We start from the raw sequence: 20,325 nt of genomic DNA, 5'->3' as shown, positions 1-20,325 counted from the left end.
GCGTCTTTCGAGTGTACTTTCATGAAAAAAAATCATTAACTTAATCGCATCGTATTTACGAAGTTCCCGCCTTAGACGGTTAAAACGTGCTTTTTAACCTGTAGTTGTGAAAATAAATTTCTGGTAGGGCTTAATAATTGACGGCATTCACGTCAACTCGGGGTTGACAGCACCCTCGCAGAATTCAATGAAACTATGTGTGTAAAGAGTTCATGTAAATAAGCAACTTTACATACTTAGTTTTTCCAAAATTGGTCTAGAGTTTGGAAAGGGCTCAAATTTTTTCTATTTTTTATAAAAAATATAACTCAAAAACTAAAGGACCTACAAAAAATTATCTAAGAGTGACTATTATAAAATGTTTTGAATTTTCATAAATACTGAAAAAAATAAAAATTAATTTCTGCACTGAGTAAAGAGCATTTTGAAAACTAAAACTCGATTTTCCAGAAAAGGCCATCTCAGATATTGATGAAATTTTTCTTTTTGAAGATAGCTAATTGTATGGCCTACAAGTCTTCCATACATCGCAAAATGGGCATATTTAAAAGAAAAAAGTTTTTCCAACCAAAATCTTTTTCAGATCCTTACAGGAAAAAAATATTTCAGTATTTCCGAATACTATAGCACCTACAGAAAATGATCTATGAGTGACTATGGGAAAATGTTCTGAATAAAACAATACTGAAAAAAAAAATTAATTTCTACACTGAGAAAAAAGCATTTTAAAAACTAAAACTCGATTTTCCAAAAAAGGCCATATCAGAAATTTATGATTTTTTTTGGAAAATAGATAATTATGGTCTATAAGCCTTCCATACATTGCAAAATGGGCATATTTAAGGGAAAAGAGCGTATTTTAAGATTGTAACTTATTTTAGCTTTCACATTATTTGCTGTATAATGAGCAAAAAGTGTGAAATGAAATATTTTTACAGAATGAACAAATGTGCTAGTTTTAGTCCAAATCGATGCATCTATGTATAATGTTTCTTTGATGAAATTATACAGTATGTATAATAAGCGTTTTCTAACCGCGACAACGGTTTAGAGCCATTACAGGCTATCACTGAAACGTGCTCCAATTTTTTGTGGTAATTTTCACAACACAATTGACGTGGATTTAAGTATTTTTTCATGTAATATCTTATTTTTGTGCAAAAAACATAACCCCATAATCAATTGTTCGATGCAAAAAGCTGTTGTTTCTTAGCTGTTTCCCCAGGGATCAAACAAAATGCAATAGCTATGAGAAAATTTGCACACTAAAACGAGTTAATGATGGTAATTTATCGAAGCTTGAGCAGTCTTTTTTTATAAGAGTGGTTTTAACCCAGAGGATCACTCACCATTGAGCAGTCTTTGCTAAAGATTAACAATTGGAATGTTTTAAAACTTCCAGTGCTTAAAAAAGATTAAACAACATTTTGAATATAAAGTAAAAATTTATAAAAAAAATCATTACCATTTAAAGCATTTGTTTATTTTTACATTCATCAAGTGCCACTGACACATTGTTTTGGTATTTTTACGTCTGTGCTTTCGCTGCTAACTTTACCATGATATTGCAAAACAATAAGCTCAAAAATGGGAAATAAAGCTCCAACGACGCGACACGCATTTTACAGCCAGTTAAATTCTATTTTCAACCTTATCAGCGCCACCAATTGCGACGAAACCTTTCCCGATCAGGCAAAAGAAGAAAAAATAAAAGCACCATCACATTCCCACGCTAATGATAATCATTCACGGTGTGGACAAAAATAATAATCACGCACTGTCAAACTTACTGTCACTACAACGCTTCATGCAGAGAAGTTACTTTCCGCCCGGTGTCGCTGCCATTAGGGCATGCTTTCCGGTCATCCAGTATGGCGATAAGATAATAATTTGCACCCACTGATTACGCCATTGTTATCGAATGCAGTTCGGTTTGTGAAGCACCCGCCGCTGGAATCCAGCTTGCACGAGAAAAAGACTTGTCGGCCAACACATTGTCGGTTGTTTGAATCTGATCAACTGATAGTGAAGCAAAGCGTTTGCTGCTGGAAATTGTCAGCAAATCACGATGTGGGATCTACACAGTTATTATTAAATTAAAAATAAAAATCATTATTCTAGTACAATAGATATGAGTTTTTCAAGCGATATTCTGAGAGCAACTTCGGGAGTCCCTGCACTGGTAGTTCAACCACGAAGCGAGAATGTTCGGTTTTACGGTTGATAAATGTGACTAATAAACCCTTTGCGAATTATATGCGAAGAAAAAACAAGATGCAGAAGAAGCGAATTGAATCAAATTAAGTCGGCTGAGCGCTGCTACACACACAAAACCAGTCCTCTTTGGAAGAACGTCCACCGCTGCGGTCGTTTCGAGAGAGACATATATAGATATATAACGTTTTTATGCACTTCAGTTTATTTCGGGGAGGGCTGCTGCAGTTCTCGATACAACACACCGCGCTTTCACGATTTTAGCACTACCACCACACTGCACACGCTGTCCGACCGTGTTTACAGAAGATCAGATCTTCGTTCGTCGAGCAACGTGTCGAGTTATGTAAAAAAAACTGTCAGTGGTTGTTAATTCAAGAGTTACGTATACTCGACAGGGGACTCCGTCCACTTAACCGGAAAGTCCAGCATCCCTAACCACACTGTTCTCAAAGTTTCCGTAGATTCTTCTTTCCATTTTACGCTGTTCACTCGCGCGATGCAGAGTTTGGCGTCGTTAAAATGTTATATAACCACGGATGAAATCTGTTTGTTCAGCAAACAGCGTGTGCGAGCCGCGGCTTAACGCCGGTATTCTGAACGGAGTTGCAGCAGCACTTGGACTGCTCCTGTGGAGGCGTCCAAGGGGGAAGGCAAGCAGCACAAAACGCGAATTTCTCTGCAACTTTTTTTTTCTTTCGCAGCGATCACTCCGACTCGACGCGAGACGTGAAACTGCAAAACTCGATTGGCTTCTACCCTTCGTTTCTTGAGCTTACTTCGCAGCGCACTTACACCCCGAATATGGTTGGCAGTCTGTCAGTTCGATCGAATTGCTCCTCCGCCTTGAGAATTCGGTGATTTTTCACGGATATGTGAACATTTTTCCTGTTGTTAAACGTGTACAGGGCGAATGTTATCGCATTGTAGACGCTAACTGTGACGATTGGAACTTACGAGATTCGCTTTGATTTTTTCTTCTTGTTGTACTGATTTTTCTTCTGATTATAAATATTATTACCGAGCGGACCACAGCGTGCTAAAGAAGCCAAGACGAAGAACGGCTGCGGGATATTTACGCGACGATACCGGTTAGGTAAGGACGAGGGTTTAAAGTACAACACAATACAAAAGGGATACAGCAGATGTGCAGAGAAGGGAAATAAAATAAGGAATCGGTTATGCGAAACGGTCGCACCAACGCGCGGTTTCGGCGGATGTTCTGTGTTTTCTACGAGCGCCACTTGATCCAAGGAGATACTTGCTTTAACTGCGCCGCGACTCAAACTGAGTTTTTCATCAGCGAAGCGTACTGCTTTTCGATGGATGGAAAATTGTTGCAGCCACGACGAGAGCAACATCCAGAGCAGACCACAATAACTTGCACGAAGAGCTGTAGTGAGTTCTCCCTATGAGTGAGAGAGAGAGGGCGTGAGAGAATGTTGTTGTCGAGAGCTAAGGTGATTTTGTGACGTGATTTTGTCGGTGTGTCAGTTCGAACTGATGAATGCATGCAACCCGTCGGGGGGTTTGGGGTTCCATAATATCGTAGTACTACCACAGAATACTTTATGCTCAGCTCGGTTGGAAGAGTAGACGTGGAGGAAGTGGCTACCAGGCAGGGGAGAAAAGGGGAACGACTGTTGTATTTAGGGTAAATTCCTACGGGAAAGTCCTGGAAACATCGATAACATTAAAAAAAATTTGATTGAAATGGAAAAATGGGGATATTTCATTTTCCTAGGAATACATTAATTCACAGTGACTGAAGCATGAGAAATACATAGTAAAATTTTAACCATTAACAGATTCGATGAACAAGTTTTCCTCTGTTATGAAATGTTTTGTGAATGGTTGCTTTTTGGTTGAATTTTTGAAAAATGCGATGTCCAAAAAATCGGAGACTACTCTTCGAGTTTTCTGGGAAAATGAGAGATCTCGAATTTTTTTGAATATTGTTTATTAAACATACCCGCTTTCAAAAGTTCGTGTGATAATTTCAAAAAATGACCTACTATGAAAATTTAAAAGTGCTCCGATGTTGTTCAAAACTTGCCAGTTAACCAATAAGGAATAAGTATTATCATAGACAGTAAATCACCCGTTTATTGGAATTCCTAACGTTTTACTACACGTTGTTGTATATGATCTATTTTACTGCATTACTGTTTGTCTGCTGCATTCTTTTTGTCAATAGTCAGCTACAAATAAGTATTGTCAGCATTTTGTAAGGGTTGTTGTTGAGGCTTGTTGATTCCATTTACATGGAAAATTTTTAACAAAATCGAATAACTTTTGAATCTCGAAAGTAGCCATTTTCAAGCAATTGCTACACATGTATACGTGTTTAAGTACGTATTAAGAATGGTCAAAATGTGTTGAATCGAAATTATCACTAAAAACTGGGAGTTGAAGCAACATTTAAAATGACAAAAACCTAGCGCATGAGATACCACAAAAGATTAATATAATGCAAATTAAAGTAATGATAAAAACGCGAACTGCTACCGAAACAGGTTAGAGCCGGCAAACCGGTTGACCGAATTTGTAGCCCGGCTATTTGGAACCACACTACAAAGTCGACAAAAAAGAACGAAAACATCACCCTAACAGGGCAGTCTAGCCATTTCAAGACATACTTAAATTTTATAACGGGATAATTTGTAAAAAAAAATCGTGAATATGTATACGTCTGAGTAATTTTTCAAGAAAATTAACCAAAATTTAATTACGAAAAAACGCTTAATTACATAACGCCCAAATTACCGCAAGAGAGATCGATTATGAAAAAATCCTATAATCGTACTTCAAACTTTGAGGGCTCTGCTGGAACCTGGAACGACTGTGAATTTCAACGTATGCACCGTGACCTGCCCTCGAAGATGCCGCGTCATGCCCGTACACTTAACATATACTTTCACGGCACACCGAGACCGCTCGCTCGGGGAACAACAATGAAAGCCTTACCTTTTTTGCACACTTATGACGACACTTGAACGATTGGACCGCGCACCGGCCCGAAGTGGAACGTACGTATACCTAAAACCAGCCAAAAGCGACAGAAAGAGGTAAGGCATGGCTACGTAATTACTGGCTGGAAGATAGGGAAAAAGAAGTTTGCAGAAAGATAGGCAAAATTCGTCAGAAATGATGAAATTCCACCACTGATTCACTACCATAAGCAGCCGCAGCTCTGGTAGAAGTTTGTAAAACTTGCTGCACATGCTGTCGTTGGATTGCTTTTTTGAGCCAGTGTGAGTTATGCATACGAGTAGCATTCATAAAAAAACAGGGCTCCAGTCTCCAGACCAGGGCACAGCTGAGAGACGTCTACCCGCGGCTGCTGGGAAGAGAGCAGCTGGCGGATGAAGTTGAAGTTGGCGGTTGGGGTGGACAGGGAAAACTCGTTTTTGCCTTGCCGGTATTGTGCGATAATTTTCAACGTTGGTATCCTCACGACAGGAAGAGAATGTCGCGCGACGATAAAATGAAGCATGACACACGCTCTCTGTGATTTTTGTGTGGTTCAACGGAAAGAGAAATGAGAAATAATTGCAAGATTGTGCTCCATTGGTATTTTCCATTCAACATTTTAGATGTAGGGTATAAAGCGACGGTGGGTACTGCTTGTCGGGGGAGAGATGCCAGTGTTGCCATCGGACAAACTGAGTCGAAAACATAGCTATCAATGTGTACGGTACACAAAGTGTACCTATGTTCTATGTAGTATCCCAAACTGGAAACGATTCTCTCTACGTTCCTCTCAGCTTTTCCCTCGTACGAGCACAACACAACAGAAATCCGGGCTTTCGCGTTTGTTCCCTTGCACATCAGATATATAATTTTCCAATTTCATTTTCATTCGCATTTTCACTCTCGACCAAGGCTACTCACATTTAACAAGCAGGGGAAATTGTGTTTTCCTCCTGCTCGCTTCCCAGCTCCGGGCAAATGATCGACGAAAACTTGCGGGTCGTCTTTAGCGGACTAGTCTAGAGCTGTTTGCTTGCATTTTATTCTCTTTGCATTGAGCGCAGAAACGGGCGAGGAATTTTTATTAATGGGTTTTAAATTTTCGAGATTTAAATTGAATGTCTCTAAAAGACACATTTTATTTACTTCGGCAGTAAGTTGTGAGACAGTAAATAAAATTATTCTGCGGACTCATTGCACTGCAATTCAACTGTGTCAAATAAAGGCAGGTAAACCTAGCAGGTGGTGGGTGAAACTACTCAAATGAAAACAACGAAAAAACAAACGCATGTGACTATCATCGAAATATGCGTTGAAATGCTAGAAATAATCCAAAAATAAATAAAATAGAGTAAGCGTTTCGACATTTAAAACGTGAATAGAGGAGGGTGTCAATCGAGGGTAGTCAACCATATCGTGAAGTATGTTGTAAGCAGTGAAAATTTAAGTATCCCATAAAAGCAAACCATAAATTAAGTCCCTCATCAAAATGGTGAGCTACACTGTTAGCCGAACTTGTAGCAATCTGATTTTGAATAAATTATTCACAGGTATCTAGAACGAACCGTATGCAAGATTTAAGATAAAATCATCAGAAAATCCAGGACTAACATTGAACGATTTTACAGTGTAAAATTTTGATACATGCATACACAGTAGCACGATCGAATTTTTGATGTGTATTTACTTTTTATTTTTTTACCTCATTTCATCCATAAATTTCTACCGAAATGAGTTTACTTTGTATACACTCTCGATGCCGGGGTTGATATCGAAAAAAGTGACCATCCTCGCAATATTCTCATGATCGACGACGGGCAACGCAGCTCATAAAGCAGTGTTTCAAGAAATAACAAGATGGACTTGTCAGCTGACACGATAGCTCGTTCGACAAGGGGCGTTTTAAGTTCATGCTTGTTGATTGCACGTGGTGAGTACGGAAAATAAACTGCGCATAGGGTTCGGATCACATGATCGAGTATCCCCTACTGTCGCCGGCTTGAAAACAAGCGATCTTTTGAGTTATTTTGGGGTTTCGCAAATTATATTGGTGCGAAAAAAAGCACGTAAATGAAATGAGATGACACAACCGCAGTGTGGGTAGCAGTTTCCCGCCCCACACACATGATAATACCGACCGGTCTTACAAAATTCTTTTCCGGAATCACGTGAAATTTTTATAAACGCATCAGCTGACATGTTGTTAGGACTCTGTACATCTGAATATAGGTTGTTGGTCTATTTCAGCCATGTGTGAGCAGGTTTATGACTTGCATAATTTTTTATTGGTCGGTTGTTTTCTGTGAATCCATTCAGTAATATTTGTTTTGCCAGTTTTTAGAGCAAAATTATAACAAGTACTATTTTTTAATTTGGTTCTGAAATCCAAATAGTCAAATTTTAACAACTGTCACAGAAGGCCGAAATTATATGCGTCATTCCACGTCAAGTGACCGAGAAAAAGTACAAACTTGTAATCGACCTTCTCGGATTTTTACCAAATTCGGTCAGATTGTTCGTTTTGGGTCAAAAAGCAAAAATCCTAAATTTAGTGCCTATTGAACTCCGCTCCCTTTATGGGAGCCCCCTCCCCCTTTTATAAGCAAAAGCCTTCTTTTCGTCAAAACCGCTTATTTTCTTTTGCTTATATCTCCGGAAACATCAAGCCTAGAAAAACACTATTTTCACATTTTCAAAGAAAATTAGTTAAAGAATTTGCCAAATTCAAAAATTTAACCTAAAAAGCTGGCAACACTGTCAAGGAAAATTTCACTATATACTGTATACATGCTCTCACAATAGGGCAAAATATTTTCACATATTTAGAGACTCACTGCATCATGAAAAAATAATTTTGCTCTTGGTTTTACTTGAGAAATTGGGGATTGCTTGCTTCAAAACGCTGTATCTCTGGATTGGTAAGGTATACCTCGTGACGATAAGTGATTCTTATGTAAAAAAAATCTGGAAAATACGATGGAGTGGGAATTTTCGAGAGCAAATTGTAACGGGTGGCAACTAAAATTTTAGATTTTTTCCCAAGCTGTCAAAAAAAGACAAAGATACAAGAAGAAGATCTGATCTACCGAAATTAAAGACATTATCCATTGTTGAAAAAAAAAAAAATTAGTGTACATTTGAAAACGGTCCGTAATCGGCTGTTCGACGAAGCTTTCGTTGGACGTCGAAACAGGAGCGTTGTACGGCCATCATGTCAACTTTGCGAATGCATCTCTTGATTCTACCAATCAACTGTTTGCAATTCGTGGCTCTCCAGTTATTTTTGTACACCAAGGAACTCAAAATCCCGAAGAAATCTTCGATTGGGCGCACTGAGGCAGATTTTTCGGGTCGTGGTTTTTGGGTAAAAATCGGATTGAATAGGTATTCATGAACGATTGTGTTTTTTGGCATAATGCGATGATGCTCTATCCGGCCAAAACACGTATTGTTCATCTGCATGATGTTGTTGTAGAAACGGGATCAAAATTTTCTTCAAACATTCGTCTGCTGCATTTCAATTGATTGCCAAACCAGCGTGTTTGTGGAAACGAAAAAGAGAACGATGTCCTTCTGCGTCCATAATTTTAGCTGGTCGTCCACTACCTTGCTTGCGAATAGTTGTTGGGCATCTTAGGGTATGGTAAATAGTCGAAGCCGAAACACATTTGCTTTTTATATGTTGTACCGTATACTTTTTGCCGAGATTTCTGTTGCAGTTCGTAGAAGTGTCCAACGCGTTCCCGAAATGCTTCTTGTTTTGATGCCATTTTTAGCAAAACTGGGCAAGCATAAACAAAACAAAATATATTAGCAAAAAGAGAAGATTGAGAGCTGATACACGCATACTCTAATTTCTCTTTGAGCTCGTTTGTTGTTGAGCATAGGGGCCGCGAAAAAATTCCAAAATTTTAGTTGCTATTCATTGAGTGAAAAATAGAAATTTAGTTTTCAAATCGAACTAAAGAGATTTGGCAGCACTGGTGCTAAAAATACTATTTTTTGCGAATTCCTTGGCCAATTAAAAAAGAATTTTGAAAATGTGAAAAGAGTGTCTTTCTAGACTTAATATTCCCGGAGAAATCGGATTTGACGAAAACAAAGGTTTTGCTAATAAAAGGGGGGAGTCCAATCGGCACCAAACTTGGGATTTTTGCTCTTTGACCCATAATGAGCAATCTGACATTCTGAAAAGTTCGAGAAGGTCGATTACACGAGTCTCAGATACTTGGCGTGGAATGCCCCATATTTAATCTAAGCACGAAAGGCCGACCCCTCTTTGGCCGAGTCTCGAAAGGCTCAACATGAAAAGACGGATTTTCTCGGAATGCCTCAATAACTCCCAGGTAACCAATAAGCAATAATACAAGCAGTAAATCAATCGTTTATTAGCATCTCTGGCGTTTTTTTTTTTGTTAGATTAAGTCACTTTAACAGCTTGGGTCATTCATGACTTCTGCGGGGTTGGGATTTGAACCCGGGTCCTCGGCGTGAATGCTAATCAATACGCCGGGACTGACCCCACCTAGCGTTTTATCCTGCCTGCCCAAGTAACAATTCCAAGTTTTATTACGTTCGTATAGTGGTTTTCATGACCAATTTCATAAAACCGTTAATAAAACTATGAGCTCCACCAGAACTTTCTGATGACCGCTATAAAACTGCTTTCTGACCAAGTGGCCCACTCCTCAGAATGTTTTCATAACCGCTATAAGAATCAGGTTATAAGCTCAAGTAGTCGTATCACGCTCTGCTGAAAGCAGCAATAAAACCGGTTAAACTTTCGCTGCTTGACAGCCTTCGCCATAATTTAGAAAAACTTTTCGCTTTTCACGTTTCGCTTTTCTGGCAAAAGCTAAATAATAAGTTGTCAACTTGAAAATATATTCGTGAACAGAAAAGTTTAAAGTTTACTGACAGATCATTCTGAACGATTTGGTTTATAGCGACCAGTATAAAATATCCCATATAATATTTATTAAATTTTAAGCAATTTCTTTGGTTTGCAGCATGTGCGCATTTAATTTCATCGTGCATATTAATATGATAGGTCGATATAATCAGCGCGCCACTGAAATTTTGCAATTTTCGAAAACTGGTTGTTTTAACAAATTGAAAATATTCATAGTTTTTTGAAACGATGGTTTTTACAATTGATGGAGGGACTGTAGGGGAAAGTGATAAAAATTTTTGGAAAGGAAGGGGGGGGGGGGGGGTAATAGGTAGCTACGCTTAACAAGTTGTCGTTGTGACTCTTATCTCCAATGCTGGAAGGTGCATGGGTCAAACCAAGCTAAAATCAGAGATTATAACCGGACTTGAACCCACAACACGTGCCAGGGTTCAAATCCGGTTATAATCTCTGATTATAGTTTGGTTCGAGCCGTGCACCTTCCAGCATTGGACAAAAGATAGGAGTCACAACGACAACTTGTTAAGCGTAGCTACCTATTACCTCCCCCCCCTTCCTTTCCACTCTTTCCCCTCCTTTCCCAAAAATTTTTCATTACTTTTCCCTACCGTCCCTCCATCAATTGTAAAAACCATCGTTTCAAAAAAATAATAATATTAATGCCTGACCGCATTTCAAGGTCAAAAACTAAAACACGAGTTTGGTCAATGAAAATATTCAGTTAGTCAATCTCAATTTCTAGCAAAATCATTTTAGTTGCTTCTTCTGACAGGAAAACCGATTGATAATAACTTTCTTTCTGCAAAACACTTTGCTTTGATGAACTGTTGTTTGCGAGCTAAAACAAAATACTAAAATATGGCAATATGGCTTCGCATAAAAAATGATTTTGGTGTTGATCTTTGGTATTCTTCATAATAGCAGCAAAAAAAACTGTTTGGTTAGGGTGTTACCGTTTGAATAGCTCTATAAAACTAGCAGATTTATTGCGGTTTGACAAGTAACCGCGATAAGATCAATTTTGATTGGTGCGCCATTTTGTATTGCCACGCCACACTTATGGTAAGTTTAGCCAACAAGTTTTAACGTGGTAATATAAGCAACCACAATAAATTTTTATAAAATTCAAGTAAAACTAAGTGGCTTCAGAATTGTTACTTGGGCATTGCTGTATAGCAGCCTTTTGACTGCATAGTTGTTGTGAATTGGTGCACACAATTCTACAATTCTATTTAAATTTTTCATGTCGGTAACTAGCTGTAGATGAGCATTGTCAGCACTATAAAAGGGTTAGCAGTAAAGCAGCCGCATATTTTACCAAAATAGTTTTAAATAGCATTTAAGGTTACTGAAATGGTTGTTGGCTGCATTAAAATTGCATTTGTAATGCTTATTTATTGCCTGGGCTATTCAATAAAAAAAGCATGACGTGGAAAGTAGTCAACAAATACATAACTTTAATATCAGAGTTAGAAAAATATTAAATAATGAACATGAAACCCATTGCTTCTCTGTTTTCTCATGATAAAATCGTTTGCCGATGGTCGGCGTATATATTGATTTTGCGAATTTTCCAACCTCTGCTTTGGACCTCTGCAAAACGTACAAACATGAGTACCTGAAAAAATGTATTCTTCCGTACATTAAAGCTCACGATGGACCTGTAAAGTTTTGGCCTGATTTGGCAAGCTGCCACTACAGCGGAGACGTACTATAGTGGTTGTCAAACAGACGTTGGAGAAGAGTGGAAAGGTGACCCGGGATGCAACAGAGATGCAGAGATGGTGGAAAAAATGGCCGTTCAGATTAAACAACAGAGTGTTCGAAATGTGATGAGTGGTATTCAAAGAAAAACTCGAGTTTTCGTCAAAGCATTTTTCCTAATAAACGTTTTCCGTTTTAAGTACTCAACATTTTAATTTCATTAGCATGATTCCGAGATAGATCCGTTTGTTTTTTGCGATATTAAATAACTCAAGCTTTGTTGATATCAAAATGTTAAAAAATCTATTCTGAACATAGGTATATCTCGTATTGTCCATTCAAAACAAATTTCGCATGTGAATCTGAGGCTATACAAGCGAAGGCCGTCTACAGTCATCCTTTAATATTGTCCGTGATTTTCGGCATGGAAATAAAACGACAGATAGGGTGATCTATGTATTTTAGACAGGCGTTACACGTATGTTATTTTGCACATTTCCATTTGATTTTGCCGTAAATGTCCAAAATAAAGTACTCGTAACGGATATCCAAAATACTTAAATGACCCTAACAACGACAACAAACGTAGGTATTACCAGTTACCACCATTCCTTCCATTGCGCAATTCCCTGTTTTCCGGTATTGCTTCATAGAACTTTAAATCTGCTATCGTATATTTTCAGATGCGAGCAGATATATCCGTGGAACCGCTCGGAAAGAGCGAACCACAACAGGCGAATCATTACTCAATAATTGGTCGCAAAGAATATCAACGACCAGCGGGCGACAAAACGGATGCCTAGACGGGGTAGATGGCGGAACTCCAAGAAGAGGATGCACATGTCGAAGATAATTACATACATGGAAACCGGTAGGTCGGTCCGGTCTGCTAGAGAACCGGGGAGCGTCGCTCGTTGAAATGTTATTGCGCAATTTAAATTGAACATTATTTACAGACAGACTGCGGCTGCGGCGCAAGTGATCGCTTTTAGGGTGCATTCTGGTCGTATACAACACACGGACGGAGGAAGATGCTGCGGAAATGCTGGGTGCTAGGTGCAGACATCTGATCTATCACAGCTGGTCCGGGGTAGCATTTGGGAAAGTATACACTACGAACACAGTGTCGATACCAAGGAAATATTTGCCTAGTAAAACTCATTATCACTAGCGACCGTAAGAGCATTGTTCTTGACCTAATAGTGGCGAAAATAGAAACGACGGAGGTGGATTTTACATTTGTTTCGAATAAATGCATACGGGTCTCTAACGCGAATTAGTGTATCGCGTCCTAAACCATCTGGATAAATCCGGAACACACAGCTCATAGTTAGAGTTACGGTGTGAATATATACTATCGGCATTTGTCTACTATGGGGACAATGGCGGGAGCAACAGGAGGTGAGCGGACGAAGTAAGCTTACTAATGACAAAACAATCGCGTGGCGCAGTTCGTCGGAAACGTGAGCTGTCACGGTTGAGCTGTGGGCAATCCGAATTCGGTATCAGAAGCAGACTCGAGTCGTTTTGTTGTGGTTGGACATGATGCGGTCAAAAACACTATCGAACGTAAGTGACGACGATCGGCGGGTTTTCGAAATCTACTCCACATAGCATACCGCTCGACTATTTCAATGTCCGGTGACAGATGTCAAATTTAACGCCTAGCCTAAGGTTCGAGAGGTTAGCTTGAGAAAGGGCCTCCGTTGTGTGCGGTGAGTCAATCGGCAGCACCACGTCACATCCCTTTGACAGGCCCTGGCAGTTTTCTAATGTAGGTCTACGTGCGTCTGGTCAGGGCGTGTTGCATTTATTTACCGTAGGCAATACGGACAGATATAAAACCATCGCGAATGGCGTCGTTCAAAACACGAGAAGACCGTGCCTGTCAACCGTCATCGATTGGTGTTTCTATGATGAAAACGGCACTGACTGGGCATAGAATGAGGTTGCAAAAATTTACACGCTTTAATTCGATGCTAGATACATTTAGCGCTGGCTTTAATTCATTGGTCGTTAGTCATGCAAAATGTCATGTTGCTGAGGCTCGACTAGTGTCGGCGAATCTGATGTAACATCGGAAACATTGACGAAACGCTTGCATTGCATATTAAGGAGAATTTGTGTTTCATGCTTCCCGAATGTTGACTCTTTTCCTGCACGAGTTGGTTGTAAATAAACTGTAAAAGATATCGTAAAAATTACTTTTATATTTGTTTCCTGACTTCTTATGTACGTGCTTAACCTATATTTTTGTTTTGACCCAATAACGATGATTTTATCATAGTATTCGTATCATAGTAGAATCAGGCCATTCGATGTCAAAGTGTCTTTAGCATGGGTTTTATTCACAGGCCCCTCAACACCGCTCCTTCATGCTGAATTCTATATTATCCCGATAAGTCCTATTGACAGTGCAAAAATGACTCTTATAGTTAAATGCACTGGTCAACTGCGCCAGGGATCCCACCAGGACCCGCATTCGGACGTGGCCGGTATCAGTATAGTTCATCAAACAGGGACCTGATAAGGTTGCATCATAAGAAATAGCGTGTTGTAGGGGAACTGTGGGTAAAACGAACAGGTTAAGAAGAACAGCTAATATAATACAGAGAACTTATGATTTATAAAACCTAAATGCAGTTTACTTCAGTTCAATATATTGTTTTCAAAAGCAGCTAGTGAAATATTTAACAAAAAATGTTTTTCAATCTGTATTTTGAGTATTAAAAATGGTCCGAAAAAGTGAACTTTTTAGTGCTTTTTAGGTATTGTAAATCGCCCCAACTGAGAGCATATTATTATTTTTGACCCTTAACAAATTGAATACGCAGCGGCAATATGAACAAGCATTCCAACAACTGTTTCATGCCTGGCCGCTGCTAATTTGTTTGAAGTTCACGTTTGCCGGTTAAATTTTCATTTATATGCATGAGATATCACTAAGAAGCAAAATCAACAATTTTATTATAATATGTTCACTGGCCATCTTACCCACACTAGCAGTTGTTCATTTCACCCCATCATTATACATTTTTTTAAAGCGTTCACAATTTTTTATACGCAAATGAAATTACGTACCTATTATTTCAATGCAGACGTTGCTTGAAAAGGTATTCAATCGAAATACTTCATGCTATGGGCAACATTTTGGAATTAAACCACTCAAAAAGCTTAATTTCGATTTAAAGAAAGTTACATCCAGACGCAGAATCATTTCCAATTTTCAGTTTTTCTGTAGTTTATCAAAATTGGAAAGTTCTAAATGATAATGGAAACGTTCAGACATCATGAGATAGCAAGATGGTTGGATGCCCATCAAAACATTTACGAATTTTAATGGTTAACTAGTAGAATCAACCACCTGTCCGTCTTACCCACCCTGTTCGTCTTAATCACAGTTCCCCTACGATATGTATGGCTTGAAAACCATTATTTTATAAATTTTATCGCTCCTGGTCAATAACGGGGTAGCAGCAGACGGGCGGCATCCAATGCTTCTGCTTATGCTTAATTTAATGTCTTATCGCAAAGCTTATTTCATGTCTAATTTAAGTTCAATTTGAAGTTTAAATTCAAGTCCAATATCTAGTATTTTCAGACTAATTTGAAGTCTAATTCTAAATAAAACTGAAAATACCACGTCTGAAATTCAAATTTAAGCCCTAATTCTGATCTAATGTCAAGTCCAGGTTTATGTCCAATTTTAAGTCTTGAGAAGCCCAGGCTGGACCGTGTGATCCACATCTATACCTATAAAAATGAATTTCTGTCTGAATGACTCTTGCAGATTTGGAAACTGCTGAACCGATCTGCAAGAAAATTTGTATGCAAGGGTTTTGGGGTAGGGAAAGGTTCTTATGATGGTTCTCGATCGCTCCCCATCTGAAAGGGGGAGGGGAGCTATCATACAAATGAAGCACAAATTTCTGCATAACTCAAGAGCTAATACCAACAATAGTTTCTACTTCGCAGCAAAATTACTATTTTTTTAATAAAGGAAAAGAGCATAATTTAAAAGCGCGCTTAGTTTTTAGGACCTTTTTTGCATTCTACACGGTAAATTTAATCTGGCACATAAAAGTTATATATCAAATACTGATTCGAAAATCATAATCAATAAATAGTCCATCTATATATGGAAACTTTTCAATTAAATTTGTTTTTCAAATTGGTAAAGTTGATTCTGCTAAAAAGAGTTTATTGAGGCTGAACGAAATTTAAAAATGTTAACTTTCTAATCTCGATAAAGGCTTTTCTAGTAAATTTAGCAAGAGCATAAGGAAATTAGCATGACAGAGACTTTTATAAATACCATTTAGCTTTTATTATAGTGTGCGTATCGTTTTCAAATCACTTTAAATGCCTCTGTGATGTGACCTTTACGTTTTAATTTATACTTGAAGTACTTCGAAAATATGCCCTCCAGAACCTTTGCGAGGATGGGCCTACTAGGCAGATTTTGCTCTTAATGACGTTTCTGTGGAAACAATTAAAACGATAATGGTTTGACCATGGTCAGGGATGGTTCGATCACTTTGACTCAATTTTGATTCATTTGACAGTACCGTCTCAGCCGAGCCAAATATGACAATGTTATGTATGGGACATTTGTAGAACTAGTTCTAATCTACAATTTTTCTGAACAAAGTTTTGCTATATCGTTTGTAGTTACGGTGCTACAACGCTAGTAACTCATCAGTCACTAAATGAACGTTCATTTAGACACTAATAAGATACTAGCATTGTAGCGCCGTAACTACAAAAGATACAGCAAAACTTAATTCAGCAAAATTATATATAATAACCTGTTCATAAATGTCCCATATATAACTTTGTCATATTTAGCCCCGTTAATACGGTACTGTCAAATGAATCAAAATTGAGTCAAAGTGATCGAACCATCCCTGACCATGGTTTTATGTAAATGGTTTTATAGCGCTCTTGTAGGCATTCAAAAAGCTTAGAATGTTACTTGGGAATTGTTTTGTATGTTGGTTCGAGACCCCTCCCTCCTCTGGAAGGGATGGCTCCCATACAAATGAAATACAAATACAAATCTGTTTCTGTATAACTCGAGAACTAATCAAACAAATGGAACCAAATTTGGCATGCTCGGGTTTTGAAGGCCTCCCCCTGTGGATAAATGAAACACAAATTTCTGCATAACTCGAGAACTAAACAAGCAAATGGAACCAAATTTGGTATGCGGGGGTTTTTGATGGCAAGATTTTTTTTATGGTAGTTCGAGACCCCTCCCTCTTCTGGAAGGGGTGGCTCCCATACAAATGAAACACAAATTTTTGTATAACTCGAGAACTAATCAAACAAAGCCGAAAGAAACTCGATTATGTAATTTAACTGCGTTAAACCGCCATTCTAAGATTACTTGATTTTTTTAGAGCAAAACATGCCTTGGAAAGGTTAGTGCCCAACCTTTTACTTATGCCTGGAAATAATAATTGAATTACAATGCGGCATCATGCTGGTTGCGATTTTTTCTGTTCTGACGAAAAATTACCGGAATTAAAATGATCATAGGTATGTTAAGTATGTTTGGAAATCCACTTACTTACCCATGTTTCGAAATTCTTCGGTAAAAAGTGAATTTTGGCTTTTAACAGGATTCTACTCTATCCTATGAGGCAAAGTCTAATCAAGAGTGGTGTCGTTCGAATTTACCAAATTTCATATTCTCCAAAGAATGACCTGCAGCATCACCGGATTTCAACCAACTAGATTAATTTGCGAGGGCATATATGCTCAGTAATAATATCGGCAGCAATATGAATGTATTTGGCGGAATGATTTTGGATGTATGCGAAGCACGAGATATAAAAGTGTATGTCTGCGGATTTCGTTTTGTTAAAATTGATCTTTTTGCGCCATGAATGAGCTATTTTCATAAGGAAACCGACGGTAGTGTATTTTTTTGTGATACATGGTTTTTGATGTGTTGGTATAACCGGTATATTGCACTATTTTTTTTTATCAATGCGAATATCTCTGGATTTACTGGGCTAAATTCAATTTTTTTCATCAAAATAAAGATATTTTTATATGCATTGCAATTGTTTGGGGGTTGTTCACAGCACTTGATTGCTTTTTTGTAGTTTTGGCAAAGTTCTCCTATCTCAGTTTTTGTGACGTTAACTGAGAAAATAAGGGTAACATGACTATTTTTCCGCAATCAAATACGCATTAAATCGGTATTCATATGAAAACAAATGTCTTATGGCGACAAAAGATTGATTTTATCCCAGCGGGTTTCAGAATTATTGATCAATTCAACTTTGACGCCGAGAAAAGTAGGGTAAAAGGCCCTTCACTTGGCCAAAACTGCTAGAAACCGACGCATGCCGTGAACAAACACTTAAATCACTTTTATGTTTTGATTTTTGGTGTCCACGTTAGTCTAATATCTACAAATTTTTGTATAATTACTAGTAACTTATCAAACGAGTACGTTTCTCAGATTCCAATTGATTGATTGGGACGTTCGTGGTATTTGTTATCTTCATTTAAATTGCAAGCAATTGCTTTCAGTTTTACGAACCCATCGAATCATCTGCTTGTTTTTTATCATTCATACGGCCGACCTTAGTGACTCGCCTGGGTATGATTGCAACGTGATGAAAGCTGATTTCGTCTATTGAAAACAAAAATACAAAACAACACCGCAGTTCGCCAGCACGTGCGCTTATTGCCGATTTCAACGTCAGATGAACGGCACAGATAGATATTGCGTCTATCCAAGTAACAATGCCGTCGACATATCGCCAGTAATGACTCAATCTACGCCGTTCAGTGGAATGCGGCCTTATTCTACCGTCTTCTACCTTCCGTCTCGTGCGACGATTTCGCCAAGATCGAAGCGCTTGAAATCTTTCATTTAGCCAATCAACCGAGTTCGAGTAGCGCGATGTGTATAATAATAGATCGGCTGGTAGCATTTATCACCGGTAGTAGAAGAATACTCACTAGAGAGTAGAATAGCTTCGATCAAGGCAGATTTGGCGGCATAGTTTATGATGTTGGGACTATAAAGCTCAACTCTGAAAGCGTTGGACTCTAGAAAACGAAATGAAGAAATAACCAACACTCTAATGTGAATGATAGTAAACAACATCAACCGTTGTCACCGCGGATATCTTACCCCTCTTCGATCGCCGTTTCCTTGATTGATCCGCTAATTATAGCGAGATATTGAGAGTGTCGGACTTGACTGTTTTCCGCCTCACATCGGCGGCGGCTATTTCCGGACACGAGTGCGGCGAAGATTATGGGCTTCGGCAGCTGAAATCAACTCCGAGCACCTGTTCCTAATGCTCACCCAGTTTATAGCTGCTGCCAAAAATCTAGGACGGAGGGATTACCAAACTGTCCTGGTGGGGATTCTGATGTTTTATGAGACAAAAACGCTGTCCCTGGGCAGCTAACTTCGGGCGCGCGCAGATCGTAGCGCAGTTTCACAATTTACTCAATTTAAAGCACAAAACACAGCAAACAGTAGGGTCTTACGTTAAATTGTCAATTGATTAAGGCATAACCACTCTGCTTGCTTGCTTGCAGCACGTAATACGTTGGGCTTTTCTGGTCACGACCAGCTGATGTCGGTATGAGTCGGTTGTTTCTACTGTGAATGTAAAGTTTAGGTTAGGTATCTGAATGTGCTTCGCTTTACATTTACAGCGAATGCATTTTAGCACAGGATGTGCACCGAGAGAGCCTTACACAACGCTTTACACCTTTATACCATGTTTTTGTTTCTGGCAGGAAAGGGAATTCATCATCTCCCAGTGCCGAGATTTAGTGATGCAACATTGTTGCCTTTCGAACACAGGTTTTGTCGTTATGAAAAGAAAGAGACCAACCACGAAACAACTAAACAAAAAGAGCTTTCGCATGTCTCATTTTCACAACCGGTTTCAATCCAGATCGGATGAGATGTGTGGCATGCGGTAATAATGATTTCGGGGTTTCCTCTCGATCGGTGGCGAGAGTTGCGGTGAATCAGATTAATTACCCACCGCTCCCCCTCCCCTTTTTTGAAGCATTTTTTTTTAGATTCTATGCCCCATCATAAAGAGACCACAAGCTGCTCGAACCACCCACAAACACACATTTTAACTCTTACAATCCCAAAAATTTGCTAGTCGCAATCACTTCATGCTACACATGAAAATTAGCAAAATATAAAGTAACCTAAACCTGCAAGGTTTTATATAGCAGCCAAAATCTAGGGTACTTGACCCTAAATTTTTTTTCATGCTTCTTCCAATCTAGCGAACGAGATGCACGGAAGGCAATGATTGAGTTGGCGAAGCTCGGATAATTTGCCAAGTTTGCCGACTTTTTGCATCGGCGTGCCCCTTTCTTTCATTCGTTCGTTCGCCTATACTTTCGGTCACAGGAAATTGCTGAATAATGAGCAGATAAATGCGAATTCACAGCAGACAGGAAGCTAAGGTGCAGAATCTACTCGTTGGCGAGAGTCTTGCAGAGGTGCTGAAACGCCTATA

The 20,325-nt window shown here is 38.8% G+C and overlaps 1 protein-coding gene across 2 annotated transcripts in view; it reads right to left on the bottom strand.

The window, feature by feature from the left end:
* The window catches only part of LOC128745193 (protein similar), a 252,184-nt gene that overhangs the window by 46,611 nt on the left and 185,248 nt on the right, over positions 1-20,325 (bottom strand). Inside the window, exon 1 of one of the 2 annotated variants that reach the window (XM_053842212.1) lies at positions 3,172-3,590. The exons of the other annotated variant lie outside the window; for it this stretch is intronic. Coding sequence (XP_053698187.1) covers positions 3,172-3,575 — 404 coding nt within the window. The 5' untranslated portion in view covers positions 3,576-3,590. Of the gene's footprint in view, positions 1-3,171; positions 3,591-20,325 lie in introns of those variants that run through there. 2 annotated transcript variants of the gene reach the window in all.

This window comes from Sabethes cyaneus, chromosome 1 (assembly GCF_943734655.1).
Source record: "Sabethes cyaneus chromosome 1, idSabCyanKW18_F2, whole genome shotgun sequence".
NCBI lineage: Eukaryota > Metazoa > Arthropoda > Insecta > Diptera > Culicidae > Sabethes > Sabethes cyaneus.
Note: the sequence above shows the minus strand (reverse complement) of the source record. Positions and strands in the feature narration are given on the sequence as shown.